The sequence below is a fragment of the Buteo buteo genome, chromosome 13 (genome assembly GCF_964188355.1).
Source record: "Buteo buteo chromosome 13, bButBut1.hap1.1, whole genome shotgun sequence".
NCBI classification, from domain to species: Eukaryota; Metazoa; Chordata; class Aves; order Accipitriformes; family Accipitridae; genus Buteo; species Buteo buteo.
Window position 1 is genome coordinate 35,870,975 of NC_134183.1, and position 18,669 is coordinate 35,889,643.

General features: G+C 37.0%; 1 protein-coding gene across 8 annotated transcripts in view; it reads right to left on the minus strand.

Moving 5' to 3' along the window:
- SCAPER (S-phase cyclin A associated protein in the ER) overlaps positions 1-18,669 on the minus strand; it is a 171,727-nt gene that overhangs the window by 2,992 nt on the left and 150,066 nt on the right. For 7 of the 8 annotated variants that reach the window (XM_075045590.1, XM_075045592.1, XM_075045595.1 and 4 more), the window contains 2 exons: positions 18,404-18,553; positions 2,123-2,314 (listed from right to left, as the gene is read on the minus strand). In XM_075045590.1, coding sequence (XP_074901691.1) covers positions 2,123-2,314; positions 18,404-18,553 — 342 coding nt within the window. The remainder of the gene's footprint in view (positions 1-2,122; positions 2,315-18,403; positions 18,554-18,669) is intronic. The other variant, XM_075045596.1, reaches the window with a different exon arrangement.

An 18,669-nucleotide genomic window follows, 5' to 3' on the forward strand; every position in this document is an offset into this window, starting at 1 on the left:
CAGTTAATCTCAGTGCCCAGCGCAATGTGCGATCCCTGCTGCTGTCGGACAGGATGCTGCATCCTCCGGAGTCAGGAAGGGCACCGAGTTTGCTCCGAACAACGTACGAGTACGCAAGTCAGCTGCCCCAGTATGAGGAGGGCTTTTAGACCCTATCTTTTGTTCAAGTACTCACTGAGCAGAGACGGTATTACTTGACATAAGAGATAGAATTTAGCAAATCATGGATACTCCTAAATGTTTTTTAATTACTCAGCACATCTAAACAGAACTAACAAAAATAAAAAGGATGATGCAATCTTCAGATGATGGAAATAAATATGTTGGTAGGGAGGTATAACGTGGGTCATTGTAAAATCTAGCAATCATTTTCCTTTGATTTATGCTGCACACATTTAACACACTGTATTTAAGTGTTATATTCGTACACACCACCAAACTTTTACGTAAATGGGACTTCTTTTTGCATTCCCTGGCACAGGAAGAATCTCATTTTCTAGTCACAGGGAAATATTTTACAGTCTTTCCCAAACCTTCCACTGAAGCAAATGAGAGACTTGCTTGACAAGCAGCGAGCTGAAATGAAAGTGGAGAGGCAAGTCTCTTCTGTGTGTGTGGGTATCCAAGCATTCCTCGCTTCCTCGCTTCCTTTCAGTATCGTGTGTGTGCGCGCAGCATTTAGGATTAGATTTTAAAATGGGTAAAATGCTAAAGTACCAGTGAAGTCAGCAAAGACACGACACTTTACAGCACATAAGGATCTTACATATTTTAATATAACACCTTTTTTAAAAGCCTGCAAGAATAGTATGTGGACTTGGCATCTGAGATATACCTCTAATTGGAAATCAAATTAATAATGTTGACCCTTGTAGATATAATTAAGCTTTGGTGTAGCTACTGGGGATTTAAATGCCATTGTCTCTCTTATAGCACAGAAATCAAGGTAAATAACCGTAATTATTCATATAGAGAACACTCTCCTCCACTCTTATGTTTTTTGGCTGAAAAAAACAAACTAAACTTGCTGCACTTACTTGTAATGCTTAAGTTATTTTTTGCCACTGCAACTTCTACACTGAAATCTGTAGTTTCACTATGCGAAAGTCAAAGATTAATTATAGCTTTGTATTTAACCAGAAGTTCATTACTACACAGCAAATTCTTTAATACTAAGTTCCAAACTTTTTTTTTAAAACTGCTATGCAATTATTTTAGTATTAAAAGGATAAACAGTAGTCGCACTCAGAAGTTTGATGTTATGCGAAGACTTTTAGTAAATATTTAGTTCTTGTGCTTTCTCTCCCAAATCCGTGTGGCCTACCCTTGGACTAGCTGTAAAGCATTAGGAAAAAGAGTTCGACTAACATTTCTGTATCAACAACAGTAACTTTCAGGTGACTGATACAGAGTTCCCAGACTCCTAAAAGCACATTACTTTTTAATACTAGAGTGTTTATGAAAACTACATTTATTCATTGGAAACAGTCAATAAAATGTATGGAAAACATGAGGATGTATAAAATCTGATACATAAAGCACAGCATATAAATTTAGACAAAGGGAACAAAAATGCTGTAAATCCTTATTCAAAACAGTATTTGTAATGACCTCAGTGGCTTACTGTCAAAAACACAGATTGCAAGATTAGGCGGGTAACATGTGTTCTGTGTATTTTCTGCATAAAATATATACATTTCAGTTCTCTCTGTAAATCTATTGTATGCAGTATACAGCTGTACATTTGTATGTAAACACATTAATATACCGATTTCAGATATGCTGTATATGCAGTAGTGTTTTAAAAATTAAGTATTTTAAGAATTGTCTTGATATAGCAGGATCTACATGAACTCTTCCTAGCACGTCCAATAACTTTAATGAAAACAGGTTTCTGCATGTGATAGCGAGAACCTGAACTACTTGGTAACCTTTTAGTGCGATAAGATGCCTCAAGTACAGGCATAATCTGTGGTTTGAAAAGAGCTGCAGAGAATCTTAAAGTACTTCAATGCTGTTTACTTGTTTTACTTCAGTCAAATGATCTCCATATACACAGCAAAGGCAAGAAAAACTGTTGCAGTTATCTTGCACACCACTGTTACGTTACTGCAATAGCTACCTGAATGAATGTGGCGAGTAAAACACAACTCATCTCCTGCTCCAGGATGATTTTGTTCTGAGGGTTATTGTAACAAGCAGCTATTAGTGAAGGGAAGAGCACTTTGATTAAACGAGGATCACTGAAATACTGGAAAGGCAACTGGCACAGTTTTTGCAGCACTGTGGGGTGACGGCCAGATTGTACAATGATCTGAAAATACAAACATAACAAAATTAAAACACGTGATCTATCTGTTCTTCTCTTCCTGTTAACCACCAAGGGTGCTGAAGTCATGCTAAAAAAATGAGCACAGCTGAGGAGTAAATACTAAAAATAAAGCTTATAACATTTAGTCCAAATAAGTTCTGTTTCAGTGTGCAAGTATTATTTTTATTGCAGAGGAACACAAAGAATATAAGGCTGTGAAACTTCTTTTTTTCCTCTATCACCCAAAAAGACAGTAAGTAAATGAGAAGGGGATTAATCTGCAGATTACAATAATATAGATAATTTAATACCTTCATTCAAAAGACAAAGAATTATAGTGAAGGGACTATTGTAAGTTAGAGCTATGAAACAAAAAACCACAACCCCTGCCATTTACACACAGTAAGCATGTTTTTTGGGGGGGGGGGTCAAGAAAGAGATCACCAGGACTGTAAAAACCCTCCTGAAGCTCGATCATCTTTTACTAGAGTGCTCTCTGGCAATTAGAGAGGACTGTTTCATGGTAGATGTCTGCCACGCATTCTCAGGCACCAAAAAGAAAAGGTGATTGTAAGCTGCACAGCAAGGAGTTTCAGTAAGTAGAGACTCAGAAAGATCCTCCCATATGTATTTCTTATCTCAGTTTCTATCAGTGCCATTGACTCTAAAAGGAGAATTGTTTAGATAAATGGGACTGTTGTCATGAAGCAGGCTAAGTTTACAACTGTGTACATCTGAAGAAAAAAGGCAATGCTATTACTGGTCTCCTGCAAAGGAACCTTTCCAATTTACTTGATATTCTTATAAAATCTTTGTGATAAACTAAAAAATGCCAAAATCAGATCTGTTCCAAGTAACCTTGATTAGACAATTATAATATGAAAGAGCTGTTTGACCCAAAGTTGGCTTTTCGGTATAGGAGGAAGCTCCTATAGGGTTAGAACACTGTAAAACTTAGGGTCACGACTGTAAATTGTACTTGGAAAAACACAATTTTACAGGTACACACCCAGACAAGACTGCATTCAAATTAAAACCAGAAGGACAGAAAGAAGCAGTTGAGACCACAGGAACATAAATTACAGGGATTTACAAGTTTTCAAAGCACTTTTAACAATACCTTCAGAGCACACTCTCAGTTGATAATGCAGCTCAGTTTAAAAACAAGATCAACAAAGTAATAGTTTGCATTTTTTTCAGTTCACCAGTAAAGACGACATTGAAAACCTTTCAAAATACTGGCAGAAACGTCTTAATGCCCTTAAAGACAGGAGGAATTTTTAAAAGTCAGCCAAATATGTGACAATTAAGCATACATTCAGACATTGTTTTGAGGAAAATATCACTGAAGCATTTGGATGATTCTAAACTTAACTACCAGCTACAAGCCTGTAAGCAAGAGGGTGCCTTTTGAGTTTGTGATTACTGTTTGAATTTTAAATTAACTGGAGTGGTTATTATATAAATCTATGTTTTTCTACCGTAAATTCTACAATCAGAGAAGTACTTAAAATAAATCGTAACTGTACTAAAATAACGACAATTGGTATTTCTGATCCAGGGCAGAACAACAGAACTCTTGATTTCTTTTTAATGGCCACTGTACAGTTGCATGAACAGGCAGAGGAAAAGAAGTTTTTGGGACTTCTCATTTTTCATTTTACACTTTGCTTCCTTTACCAGTTCTAAAAACACCAAGGATAATTAGTGAACTCTTGCCAAACTACCAGTGCAGATACTCAAATAGCTTCCATGGAATTATTATTTCATTACCTTTTCAACATTTTACTACTATGATGTTATCAACATTAAAGATAGGAAGGTATATACAAGGGGTGCTGATTGTTTTAATCTGGTATTTATCACATGTGGAGTCAATTTAATGATTTCAGCTCATTGTACTAATGCAGCTACTAAACCTGATACACTATATTATGTACTCTGGAGAAAAAAAAAATCATGAGCCACCCCTTACTAGAAAAAAAACCCCAAACAAACCTCTAGCAGAGCACTTATTCCTTGTTTCACTGTCAACTGGTAGAGAAAGTGAAGTCCAGCACTTGACTTAGCAGATGAACAATGAAGAAAACAAATTAAAACCTTGCCCATGACTTCTTTACGGTGGAAAAAGACTTCTCTTGACTGAACAGTCACTTGGCTTAATGATCCCAGGGAGTTTTGCAGGCCTGGAATACTCATCTTACAAAATGCTCTAATATGAGATAGAAACTCCTTACTTAAATCCAGTGCAGAAAGCTTGCTTTTCCTCCCACCACATACTGGAATCCAGACATATTTACTTAGAGTTAGCTTTTCTTGTTGCTCTCTCTCTCTAGCTTGAAAGTCAGATATGCCTGTCAAATGTAACCAGATCCTAATTAAATCATCGCATTTCTGTATAGCCAAGCATTTAAGCACCTGCTTAACTTCAGATATGTGCCTAGGTTCCATTAATATTTGCTTGTGGTTTTCTTTTTCTGAATTGAGACCTATCAAATTCATATAAGCCATATTTTTTATTTTTTTTTTTTTTCCAGAGCAGGTAACTCACATTAATGTTTTCTATATTTAATTAAAAAATTTTGCTTACTCTCAAAAGTTATAGATATTCATACAAATTTATTGATTTTGCCTGTACTTAGCTTAAATAAATTCCAAAGATGCACCCACTTAGCTTAGCTTATTTTTGGCCCTACACGGTAAACATGAGAATACCCTCTGAAGACTGAAACTATACACAGGTAAGAGACACAGCAAATATGTTTCTGAAATGCTATTTCATGATGAATTAATGAAGTTGGTTTTTGTGCTACCAGCCAAATTCAAGACCCTGATACATTTCAGAGGTAGAGCCCCTGTTACGGAGCATGGTGACACGATTCAGGGTTAGCATGCCAGAAAGCACTGGCCATTGGTACCGTCTGCTCTTGACGTAAAAGCCTGCTGAAAATGAGAGGCTAGAGCTTCTTAAACCCTTTCCTCTGCTGAACTGAAGCAACCTATATACCATATAAGCTGATGGTTAGCAAGGCTGCACAATACATGCCACTCTAATATCCGATTTTGTTTACGTTTAACCTTTGCTAAAAGTCACCTTTAAGAACACTATTTTCCCTGCTTGGTCTCTGTCTGAATTTCCAGCTTTTCCTATGCCACATACGCTGCGCCTACTGCATCCACACTAGCTGCCTACCCAGCACAGGGACTAATGTGATGACCTGTGGGAACTTTTTACTGAGCTACACCTTTCAAGGTTGCCAATCAGTTATCTTCTGTGACTCCCACCAGTTTACAGCCTTCTGCAGGTCCCGCTAATTTGCTTAATCTCCAATAGCCAGAGGGTCAGGCACTCTCTTCTGCCCTACCAGGCAATCCATGCTCCCACATGACTCTTTGGAAAGTGCACTCTGCACTCACAAGTGCAATAACCAGCCTGATCAACTGTACTGGTATTTCTGAAGTTTAACGCTTTAGGAAAGCATGATTCATGATTTCTAAAGTCTCTAGACGGAAGCCATTTTTTCCTCAAGTTTACTGGGGCCAATATTCACTACATAGTATATTGCTTGGCTATTTGCTGCTATTCTTCTAGCTGTGAAAGTCTGAAGCAGTATAAAAGTCAGTCTTTCAAAACAGACTACAATGACAAAAGCCAGCAATATGCCACACAGCACTTGAGCAATAAAAAAGGACAATCAATCAAAAAAAATTAAAAGCTCCTTGTGGTATGGAACAGTAATAAAGTTGGGAGGGGAACTCATCATTTTGCTGGGAGATAAGGCTTCCCTTGTCACTTAGGTAGGGAGTCTGGCTACAGACCCGAGGTGATTGCTGGAAGGATATTCCATCCTGGATTCTGCAGTTCTTCCTTGCATTCCCCCCAGGACAGCTCCAGCAGCCTTCCTCTCCTGCCGCTGCTTCCTGGCACCTTGCGAAGGAGATCTTCCCTGGACTGAAGGCCTTTCCTAGGGAACTAACAAACCACATGGACCCAAATAACTTGGGTACAATTCTCCTCTGGGTAGCAAAGGGAATGTTGCAGCTCATTTCATTTTTCTGTGAAGCTCCAAGGGCCCCAAAATAACTTTCTGATGATCCTGCAGGCACGAGAATCATCAAAGTGCGACTCCTTTCCTTGCTTGCAAGGGCAGCGAGATAACTGCTGGCATAGAGAGGCAACCTTTGCCTGAGAACTAGCAAGGGAAAGATGTTTTGGTGAACACCACCTAATTCTATTTACATACTGTATATACGTATATTTGTCTTTCACTTCACCTTTCCTATATCACTTTTATTGTGAATGAAAACTACAATTAGTTTTAAATGCATATGTATGAATTTTTGTCAAAGCAGGGTAATAAAATCTTCATCACTAATAAGATACAGATCTTCTGAATGATACAGCAATGACACAGAACGTATCAGCAGTTACATGTCAAATCAGAAGTAAAATCTTACCAAGTCAATGGTTAATTTTACAAGAAAATTAAAGTAAGAATCTTCTAGCCTTTGAAACTTTATCTTCACAAGCAGGTAACTGAATTTATAAGCACCTTGTAAGTAATAAACAGCATTTTCACTGAGAAAACTAAAGTGTCAGCCAGAAAGTTAAAGAATGACTGTATATAAAATATTGAACAAATACTACCCAAATTGAAGTGAACTGGTAATTCCTATATTAATGTCATTCATATATTCATACTTCCTAATTAGACATATAATGTAGATACATGCTACTAATTTTTCAAGAACTACTAGTTCAGTCAAGCTGCCTTGTGAAGACTTACATATTTTTAATTACGGAGTAGCATTTTTGGTGATAATCTAGATTTCTGTTTCCAAGTTGTAACTGCACACATTTTACATATGTAAAGCATTTAAAAAAAGCAAAACTAATTGAATGTAAAACTTTGCCTGCAACCTTCCAGAGATTTAAGGAAGATTATGATCACAGATTGGTTTTCAGTGATTCTATGCATGTATGTTTAATATTGTCAGATATTTTATTACAAGTAATAAAAAAAAAAAAAAAAGTTCAGTCCCAGACCAAGAGCGTTTTCACTCCTTGTGTACTACACAAGGTTAGTCCAGGATTACTGCAGAGTGGAAATGCTGATTTTTTTAGAGCAATATTTAGTCTAGTTCTACTGATGGATTTAGGTTTTCTTGTTTCACTTGGACATTTGGAGCTCTGGAAAGGCATCACTCATGTTTCTGTCCATATACACCATAAACCCACTGGAATTATCTTTCAAAGAGGCTAATTAATTTTCTGGTCAGGAAGAACAGAAAGCCAGCAGCATGCTTTCTGTCTATGCAAAGGCAAAAAAAAAAAAAGAACTGAGAAGTGAGTATTCAACTGATTCAGAAAGACAGGTTCTCAGTGAACTAAACTGTGCTAGACCAGAGAATCATAATATTATGAATTGATTATTAACATTTACTGAAGATTATCCATACACTTAGAAAGCTACAAGACATTCATCATGTGTCTAAAATGATAATAATATTTACCATTCTATTCAATTATTTCCTCAAAGGTTGCTTTCCCCCCCAATAACAATTATAAAAAATCTCATCACAGTATTCCAGGTTAAAAATGAATTGGTTTAAGTCTGGTGAGAAGCTGTTCTCCTCTGAATTGTTCGACAGTGGTCTGGTTGTCAAGTCCAAGCCTAAGCCCAAAACAGGGTACGATTTTCATTGGTTAAAGCAGCTTCCCTAGCTATCAAAGGGAGTCACTAAACAAGATGGTGCATTTGCTAGGAGACATTCGCCACATCCATTTCGGTGTGGCAAGCAACGCTGCCAACGATAATCCATTGTTCCAGGGTCCTTTAAGTCCAGGGCTGGGGGACACAGCCAGTGCTGGCTCTTGGAGACCTATGGGGTATACATGAGAGCCCTCAGGCCCAGGCTAACTCAGGAACACAGACGTGCACTTCCATCATTTTTGTTTCATTTTTGGGAGACTTGCTGAAGACTTTTCACAAACATAACTGGAAGACACGATTTAAGTGTTCTCAAATAGAAACACCATATGTGGGTACTTTTCAGAGCAGATCCTGTAACTTGAGCTCTAGTTTTCATTCTGTTATGTTGCCCCATGATTTCCTTTACCACAAATTTCCCATTACCATTCGGGCAATGATTTTGCAAAAGCTGACATTTTACTGAAGTCACCAGTAATGCTTTTGTACACAAAGGTGTACAGATGTGTTTTCCACATGACAAATAACAGACAAGCTCACTGCAGCCTGGATACTCTCCTGAATCTCTCCTAGTAGCCACTTGGCTACTCTGCCTGCCAGCTCACATGGCCTTCCAGAAATCAACTACACAGAAATAACAGAAGATTTAAAAAAAATGAGTGTCTTTAGATGTTAACTTCATCACATTGTTTGCTTATTATTTCTATTCCTTCTGCTATATCTTTGCGTCACATCATGGTTTATGCTGTTAAAAAATATGCAACATAAAAATGCAGAAACTTTGAGAGCAAATCCGTTGCTGGCATCAATGGCACTGCTAGGGCACCATAAATTAGAGCTACAGGGGTAGGGGGATGTCCAGCTAAGAAAGTAGAGACAATGTCCAGCAACTCCCCGCTGCCACCTGAGCACCTGGAACTGCACACATGCTGCCAGGTCTCCCCAGCAGCAGAGGGATGCTTGCTTGGCAACACTGCAGCAGGAAGGTAATGGGACTTAGGGGTGCTTTCTGTAGCCTACCAGTTTCTTTCATCCACAGAAGAAAGGAAAAATTGCTTCTTGCTGCTTTAAGAAAGCAAAAAAAGGAGAAAGATTGCCAAGGAGAGAAACTGAAATCTGTAGCCACAAAAAAACCAAATGTCAACATTTTGAACAAAACCTTACAAGTCATTTAAGTGCACAACTCTTGTGTGACCAACTCTGCACGACAATGTTGTGTTCTTCGTACTCTATAGTCAGGCTGGCGTTTTTTAGTAATTTTGACCAAGTATTAGAAGTTGTATGTAGCTCTTTTATCAAATGAGAAGTGAGATAAAGTTATACCAACATCAAGTGGATACAGGAAAATGGAGCTGAATCATAACTTTGTAAAGTTTAAAGCTTCCTGAAGCAAAACCTTCCTCAGCTCTTGGAGAGAAAAAACTGCTCATGAAATGGTGTATTCCATAGGTTCTTAGAAACAAACACAGTGATTATCACTGCGAGGTGAACTAACTTTCTAGAAAAAATCCTTCTCAATAGAATTTCCTTTTATTTTTATGAAATGAAGCATTAATGTGTGCTCTTCTACTTGACTGTGCTCTTCTGCTATAATGTATTTCATGTTCAGATGCAATTTTCTTAGAACAAATCAGACTAAAAAGCTAATGGTTCTCTAAGGGGCACTCCTTGCCTTTTCCACTATCTCGTATGACCTACAGTTCCAAACTTGAACATGGCCATTATAAACATTTGGATCTTAAAATTGTACTGTTGGTATGGGAACTATTAATGTTTCTTTTCTATTTATTTGTCATTTATATAAATGTCAGTTCTAATTTGTACAAACAACTAATAACTTCATTGAACAGGAACTGTGCATCTAATCTCTGCAACTACAGTATTCCATCAAACAGTTAAATCCTTTTGTTTGATGTCAGGTTATTTATAACTTTGTAGAAGAAATAAGTCTTTATATTAGTAGTCCAGAGTTTCTCTTCAAAGTTAGATCTGCATTATTTCTTTGCTTCTATATAAACAGATCTCATACTGCTAGTATTTAATCACCAGAATATGTCACCACTTAGGCTCTTCTTCTGTTTTAAGGTCAAGCTCTTTTCTTTCCATTTTGCAAACTCCACTACTGGCAAGGCTCAGAGCAAAGAACGTTCTAAATTCCTCCTAACATCTATCAGGAATCAGAGTGCCGTTTCCATGCAAAAACAATGTTCCAGAATGCTACATTAAAAATTAAAAATAAGAATTTTGTCTATTTGAAAAATTCCAGTGTTTATTTTCTTAATATCACATGTAAGCTTTCAGAGAAAATATAACAGAGTTCAGAAATAACATTACTTTTCCTATAAACCACATTATGAGCATTGTCCTTTTAGAGCTAGCTCTATGGTTTAAGCATACAGATTCAGTGGTGCTCTGTGTATACACAACAAAGAAAAAAATTGTCCGAGTAGTTTTTGTATAAACATCCTAAGCCATTTGAGCATTTCGGATAGGACAATGGCAAATACAAGCACAGTGATGCAGTAAAGATGTAAAAATGTTTATCGAAAGTGATGCTAGTGGGAAATCTAGATAAAGAAGTTCTTTATACAAAGCTCTTGAAAAAATGTCACCCAAAATGATAACTAATAAGTCACCTTAGTTATAAGATAAAAAATGAAGTATATATAGATTAAATTCAGCAATAAATAATATTAAACAGATATTGTAAAAGATAAGCTCATTACAATGTGATGAAAGGAGAATGGAACCAATTCTAATATGCATTGAGGCTATGTGTCAATTTAACACATGCCCAGGCTACAGAATAAAAAAAGTAATCTAATGCCTGAACTAGAAAAGGTATTAAGGAAAAGCCTAACTTTAAAAATTGTAGCACTTTAGCATTTTACATATTAACATAAAAATAAATGTTTAAGCATGTGAGGTTGCTTTCATGCTTAACGTTAATCATATATTTAAATACCCTGTTAAATTTAAGGGTATCATTGCTTTCTAGAAAATGGTAAGCTTCATAGTTTCCAAAATAACGTAACAGGAGATTTATATGTTTAAGTGTTGGCCTAATAATTTTTAATCAGAGGAGAGTATTATTATTTATCAAATGCATTGAGAAATACATGTATTTTGTAAGGTCAAATAAAAACCCCCATCATGCCATGTCTCAAATCCCTAGGTATTATTCTGAACACTGAAAAGATTAGAATTAGCCCTTGTAGGCCTGCATTATTTCTGAAGAATTGCCTTCACACTTAGATAAGCTCTTCAACTTTGATGATGTACCACTTGTAAATTTAAGCTGCTGCTTTGGGCATGATTCTCTACTCATTTACACAGATGAAGCTCAACTGATCTGAATGAAGAATTCTTGACTTAAAGGCTAGAGAAGAAACAGGACCTTAGTCAACAGAAGTTCAAAGATACTATTGGCAGAGGTTTCTGCCATCATCCTTGAAAACACAGCTAGTTTGGGTCAAAATCCCCAGAAGGTGTGAATAATTAAAATATTGCAGTCTAAAACACACAAAATCTTTTAGTGTGTCTCAGAGCATTTTCTCTCTTCAAAAGCAAGCATTTTCCATCACTCTCCAAAACCCTACTCGCAAGTAAGCTACGTGGTCTTAGAATTTTTATTACTAGTACATTTTGTCTTCTGGCTTCCACAATGAACATAAAGGGTTTGTGAAAATATCTGATCATCAACTAAAAAGACTGTGAAACATTGAGCCATTGGACATGTTACAGAGCTGGCTGAGGAAAAGTTTCAAACAGAGAACAAGAAAATGTACTTTTCTGCCATGAAAAATGTGCTACAATTTACCCATTACTAAGGGGAGAGGAAGACGAGCAAGATTTTCCATAGTACTCACTTTGCAAGATTTAATGCATTTTGTTTTTTCTTTATGTTTCAGTATCACTTCAATCCAGTGTTACTTGAGCTGAATATGACGAAATGGGTTTGGGAGACTTCTCTGGGCCTCTTGCAGGCTCCCACCCTTAGAGCAGCATCCAAGCGCTCGGAACAACTGTCAACCGCCTGAGCCCAAAGCTGTGAACACAGAGCAGGCTGGCGTCCTCTCTGCATGGGGCCACCGACGGTGGGGACAGTCACTGTGGGTCTGCAGAGACGTGGAAACTTAGTTTATGGGAGAAGTACAGGGAGTTCCCTCACACATGAGGCAAGACAGACAATAGCTCACAAGGCCTGATTAAATATTTGCAGGCTTTAGACTTTGTTTTAAATTTCTATGTGAAATTTAATTCTCATGAAAAGGAGACTGACAGGCTGGGTGGGAAGGAGGCAGAGCGACGGCAGGCATTGTGCAAGCTTCTGCGTCCATCTCCGCCAGCGGATCTCCACTGGCCAAACCCATAAATGTTTCAGGCTCAGGTCTTAGCTGAGAAGAAACTGCTTATTAAGCAGGATTATGCCAAACTCTGTGGTGTTTGTTCAATGTGGACAAAGGTCCACTGGGGATTAAGCTGAGACTACCAAACCCTTTTTCTTCCTGACCCAGGAATAAGATTAGAACATCACTCTCTGGAGGCGGCATTAGCCGATTGCTCGCTCTCTTCATCTCTAAGCTTTAGTGACGGACCATATTCTAAGGTTGTTGAAAGTACTGGCTTTTTTTATGACAGTGGGAGCTAAATTTACCCCGTGCTTACAGTTTGAGAATAAGACAATAAGATAAATCCAAGTGCATTAATTTCTCGTATTAACTCCTAAACACTCTCTCTTCCCCTCCTACAGGAATCAGCCAGCCATCATGAACTGAAGCTAAATACACTTGATTTCATGTGACGTCTTTGCTCCTATTAAATTACCTTCCCCACACCCTCTCAAACCTTTTTTTGAAAGGTTTAAAGAACTAAACCCACAACCTCAACATGAAATCCATACTCCTAAAAATCCCTCCTCTGGAAAGAAACTAACAAAATCAGAATTAAGTAATTTCAGATCCTATTTACTTACAAATATGGACATTAGCTATACAGTAACTACCAATTCCTGCATCTTTAATTGTGTTGTATTTTCAAAAACTCCACCTACCCCATCAAAATTGTTCCAATAACTCCATAGCCCGAAAAGCAACATAAATAATTGAAGTTTAATGATGGCCTCTAGTAAACAACCCATGTGGAAACTCTACATAATACTTTTATAACCACTCTTCCAAGTTTTCCTGTCAACTTCTGATTTTCACAATTTTTCCATTTTAAAACTATTTTTCTTTCTTCGCACTAACACTAGAGGAAACTGGCCATGTAGCTAAACTCGATATGCACTAACACTGTCAAAAGCAGTTAAAAATAAGTTCCCTACAGAAGATAACTTTTAATCTAAAGTCACTTTGTAAGTGTCCCTTACAACCTAGCCATACTTGTAACCATAGTTAGGATATATGTCACATACACACTTACTGTAGGATAAAGTGTACTGTTGTTTTATGACAGAAGTAAGACTTGCCACATGAAAAAAATGGTAAAAAGTAAGAAAATATAACTATAAGCCTATCATTGAACAAAAAAAGGGAAAAGACAATCTCAGGATGAAGACTTTCTTAGGGACTATCTACCATGCTTTCTTTGTGCTGGGCATGAAACTAAATGTGTCATAAATTTCATGATCCATTCAGAACTGTAACTGCCATATAATATTTTAACTTCTTTGAACATCTTATACCTGTGATACTGCTGTGTGACATTTTATATTTTTTGACAGGTGAAATTCCTCTCCCAAAATATCCTGTAATCTTACTGTTCCTTATTTCTTTAACTGGAGCTAGCTGGTATGCCTGAAACATGTTTTGTGATTTCCCACATCTATATAGCAAGGATAAATTTGTAATAAGTGAATGATACTATTAAATCTAATTCTGTGTGCTTCTATTTTCAACATATGGATTATTAGACATTAACATTTTCATTGTTTATAAGTTTACAATAAGAATAATGTACTGTTCTTATGGACACAAGTGTCTAGGGATAAAAGGTTTGGAGTGACAGAGAAATAAGTTAGACTCATCCAACTGGAAGACAAACTTTTGGGGATGAAATCCCTTCTTCACAGACACATGGTTTACATATCCAAATTTTTCCAATTGCATTTGCTATTCTAAGAGAAGTTTTTCCTTCTATCTACACACCATAATTTTATAATTAAGTTTTTAAAAGCTGCATACACTTTTCCCTAGCTCTTTGACAGATTTTGTTTTGCGATCTAGTAATAATGTTTTAGTTCGGCAATTTAGAAGTATACAGTTCCAGATCCTATATATCCCAAAAGTTAGTGAGATTCTTCTAGAGGACTCTAAATACAGTGTGTGTCAAAACCTGAAAGAACAAAAGCTATTTTTATTTAAATAAATGCATAGCAATACAAATAAACAATACAACTTCTTTTGGAGCCTGTCAGGCAAGATCCTGAGTCTGAGGATCTGATTTGTGATGACTTTTCATATGAAAAATATTCAGTAATTGCAATGACTATGGAAAGATTTTTATTCCCAATACAGCAATGTGAAAGAAGCCAAATTGTCTGTCATTCATGTTAATTTAATTACAGGACCACATTCAATTATCCAATATAATATGCAAATGAAGTGAGTTGACAGCACATGCTAATTATATTCATTATAATAATTAAATCTAACAATGAAAGGGAATAAAAATGTAATGAAATAGAAGGATATTTTTAATTAACAAGAACATTTTAATTAGAAACTGTAATCCTATAGCCTGATATAGTATGGTTGGCTTATTAAAATATTGGACATTATTTTTATTACGCAGTTTAGTTTTACATGTCTATCCTTAGTACCATGGGACCTGTTTTCGTATGTTAGTAGATTAAATGGTGGCTAAAACAAGAAAATCAGTTTCCTTGATCATACTTCATGCGAAGCAGATGCCTAATAAAGCCGAGCTCCACTGCAACATGATTACAGAATCCCGTCTCGTGAAACACAGGCTGTCTAACTCTGTAGTAAACAAAAGTTCACGTGCCGATACAAAACAGACAGTGCAGTTTAGGCTTGACTAATGATGTTAAAGCATTTAAAAAATTGAAGAAACACTCCTTGCTTTTTGAAATTTTCAGTTTCACAACTGATTTATTTCTTCAGTGACAGCAGCTGCCCTGAAAAAGCTTTTGTTTTATTTTTATTAAAACAAAATACAAAAAAAGGAAAGGAATATTACTAATATATTATATGTGGGCAGAGTCAGCAAAATCATAGTCTTTTTAAAATAAACAGAGCAAGCACTATCAAAACACGTAGGAATGCGTTCCTTAGGAATCCATTGTCCTCATTGCTCCTTGACAGAATCACTTGGGCCTGGACCAAAAGCCAGCTGTGGTGAAAATGCTAACTGGAACCCCAGCTACTCTCTCTGCATGTATGTAGGACCCACCGTGAGGCCCCCCCTTATTTGGGGCTCCTGGAAACTGCAGTGAAATATGAATCTCAAAGCTATATGAGAGAAAATAAGTTTCCTTTTTAATTTGCCACTCAACTAAATATAGAGACTTTTACAGATAGTGTAATAAAACCAGACAAACCTATATTACATTAAATGATTGGCGTATGATGCTCTTGGAAGATTTTCTTCTATGAATGTGAAATATTTAGGAAATTGCCCTTTTATTATTTTGACTGCATAGTGGTAATAATTCACTTACTTAAATCACAGTACTACTACAGAAGGTCAATGTTGAGGTTGACAGGCTGTAAAATTTCCTTTTTAGAAATCTATCTATTCTCCAAACTAGGAAACTGCAATTTTTTTGAATAATTAATGCCTTTTTTCCTTATTCCAGTATGCCACTTTGGATATTTATCTCTTGATGTGGGCAGACAAAGGAATCACAAAAAGGCACACTGAAAACTCCAAACAACTATTTGTTCTTTTTTTTTTTTAATTTGAGAGTTGAAAGGAATTAAAACATACAAAGGTTTGTAATAAGGAATACAAATTTAGAGACGAAAAGACTTATTTAAACTACAAACATTTCAAAGCAAATGTACATTTGACTGCAAGAATAATGTGAATCTGCTTTGAAATACATCAGTTATTGACTCCTTTAAAGTTTGTTCAAATACTAAATAAAAAAAGCTACCAGGCTCTATGGAAATTTCTTTTCGTAGCTCAAGTCTGGTGTATCTATTTTTATTATGCTGTTCTTTCCAGGAGTTCAAGCCTACTATTTGAAAGCTTTCACTGCGAGACAAATTTTTTATTTTTAGTAGGACTCTGCAGATGATCAACAATGAAAGAAAAAATTGGAAGCTCATAACATACTAAAAAATTAAACCATAACTGAATGACTAGAAAGCACTTCCCTTTTCATGAAAGGCATTGTATCTTTATTGGAAATCACAACACTAACAGCACCTGAAAATAACGACCGTAAGCAAGTTGTACTGCTTTGCCTAGTAGTAAAAGGAAAAATACTTCCTTTTACTAAAAAACCTTCCCTGCATTTTGCAAGTACCTGAGTGAGGAACGCTTCAGTTTGTCAAAATGTTTTTTTTTTTAACCAAAAAAACCCAAACCAGAATGCCACCTCCTCAGTTAAACACTTGGGAATATCAGAAATTACATAAAAAGTTAAGCATGTCATGACGTCTCTTGAGATAGTACTACCAAAGCAAACAACCACAGAAGACTGCTTTCAGTGTATGAAAAGTACTAATGTACCGCAGTTGTTTAACCAAAGACCTAAACTTGACTCTCAGAGCTGCAAAAGCTACCTTTTAATCTTGAAAATTAACTCAGTCCGGGGGTACATTAGTGATGGTACATGACCTCAACCCCCAGTGCACATGCTGAAGACTCCGAGACACTGAAAAATCACCAGCTGGGAAGCATGCCCACAGACAAACGCATTTTGCACATACTTAGTCTCTTGACTGCCTGCCGGCAGCCACCATAGCCAGCTGCTGCCGTGGCAGGGTGCCTGCTTGCCATAGTCAGACCTTCGCCCCAGGGCATGAGCGCTAAACAGTGACAGGCACTAGACTACTCTAACTGACATCGCTGGTAGGAAATCCCTCTTCTGCGCTATTCCTGGCACGTTTATAGTTTCAAGTCCTCCATGCAATGAATCACATCTGTTTGTACTTGTGTGCCAGAAAAGAAATTTTTAAACGGCAGAGAAAATACAACATTGTTTGCTGGCACTTCTGGATGCCAGCACGACCCGTTGTGTACCAGTGGGAATCAGAAAATGGCAGCAATATCACATGGATTTTCAAAAGGACCATATTAAAAAGTGTTGCCCACAGTCAGCTCCAGATCCTGTGTGGGATTTGGTTGCACAGGGTAGGAAGGCTGCAGGATCCTCCCTCCAGCTGTGGCCAAAGCCACAGAAACATTACTATATAATTACATTATATAATTATATAATACTTCTCACAGCATCATCAGCTTTAAGATATTATAATGTTCCAATTATAGTCAAAACTGTAAGAACGTTATCGGACGGCTTTTCTCTAAACCGTTGCTGACAAGTTGCAACACTTCTTTCTTCTGCTCGTCAGCTTAACTGAGGGCACTAAGCTCCTCATCCTGAACTCCTACCCCAAAAGTGGAACAAAAACAGGAACCAGGTGTTACAAATATGGAGAGAGTAACTTCACAAAATACAGCATTCAACTGAATCATACCACAGATGTAGGCACCATGACGCAGGTTCTATGTACCCAGAGTCTGGTTCACATACTCAAAAATAAAGAGCTAGTGCCAACTTCTGCCCTGCCCAATACATCCTGAGATGCTACATATAAGCTGAGGAAACTCAGAGATTTTTAAGGCTAAAATACTTGAAATATTTTTGAAGTGGACAACAATCAAGGAAGCTAAATGGGAATCTTCACTGTTTGTTCAACAGAGTATTTGGTTTACTACTAAAAAGATTCAAGGAAAAGGATGGCTTATACTTAAATGAGTGCTCTGGTTACCAGGGAGATGGCTACATTGGCATCTGAGGACATGTCTTCATGGCAGACTAGCTTAGTTGGCTTTAAAAGGGTTTAACTTGGGTACCACAGCCATCTGATCAAATAGACATGAAGTTAACTTGGAATTAAGAATAACAGTTGCTAAGTGTATCTTGGCAGCGAGTAAGGCTACTTAAAAATCAGTGCAATGTCAGCATCATTGTCTGCATAACAACATGGAGTTTGCTTATGGCTGCATAAAATTAACATTTTTGTGTTAAGATGCAACTTCAGCTTCTCTTTTGCAAATGCATATGTTTGCGCTCACAGGAATTCCAAGCGCTTCAGCAACACTGTTGAGGGGATTAGTTTTCTTGAGGGATCCATGACTAAATGTGCCGTTGATAACTTCTGATCCCATTTTCCATTTGCCTTACCTGATTATCTGTGTTGTTTACAGTAAAATAGCCCACACAAATAATGACTTCATGTAGCAATCCTTCACAGGTATGCTGGGAACAGTACCACAGCAGAGAGCTGATAATATGCCGGAATGCAAGGGACAGTCCTTCAGCACCCACAATAGACTGAAAAAAAGGCCAAGAAACAGAAATTACAGTCTAGCAGCATGTTACAGAAATTGTGTGAGTTACATACACATCAGTTGCACCCTTTTATTTTTTCTGCAAAGCATAGGGTATGT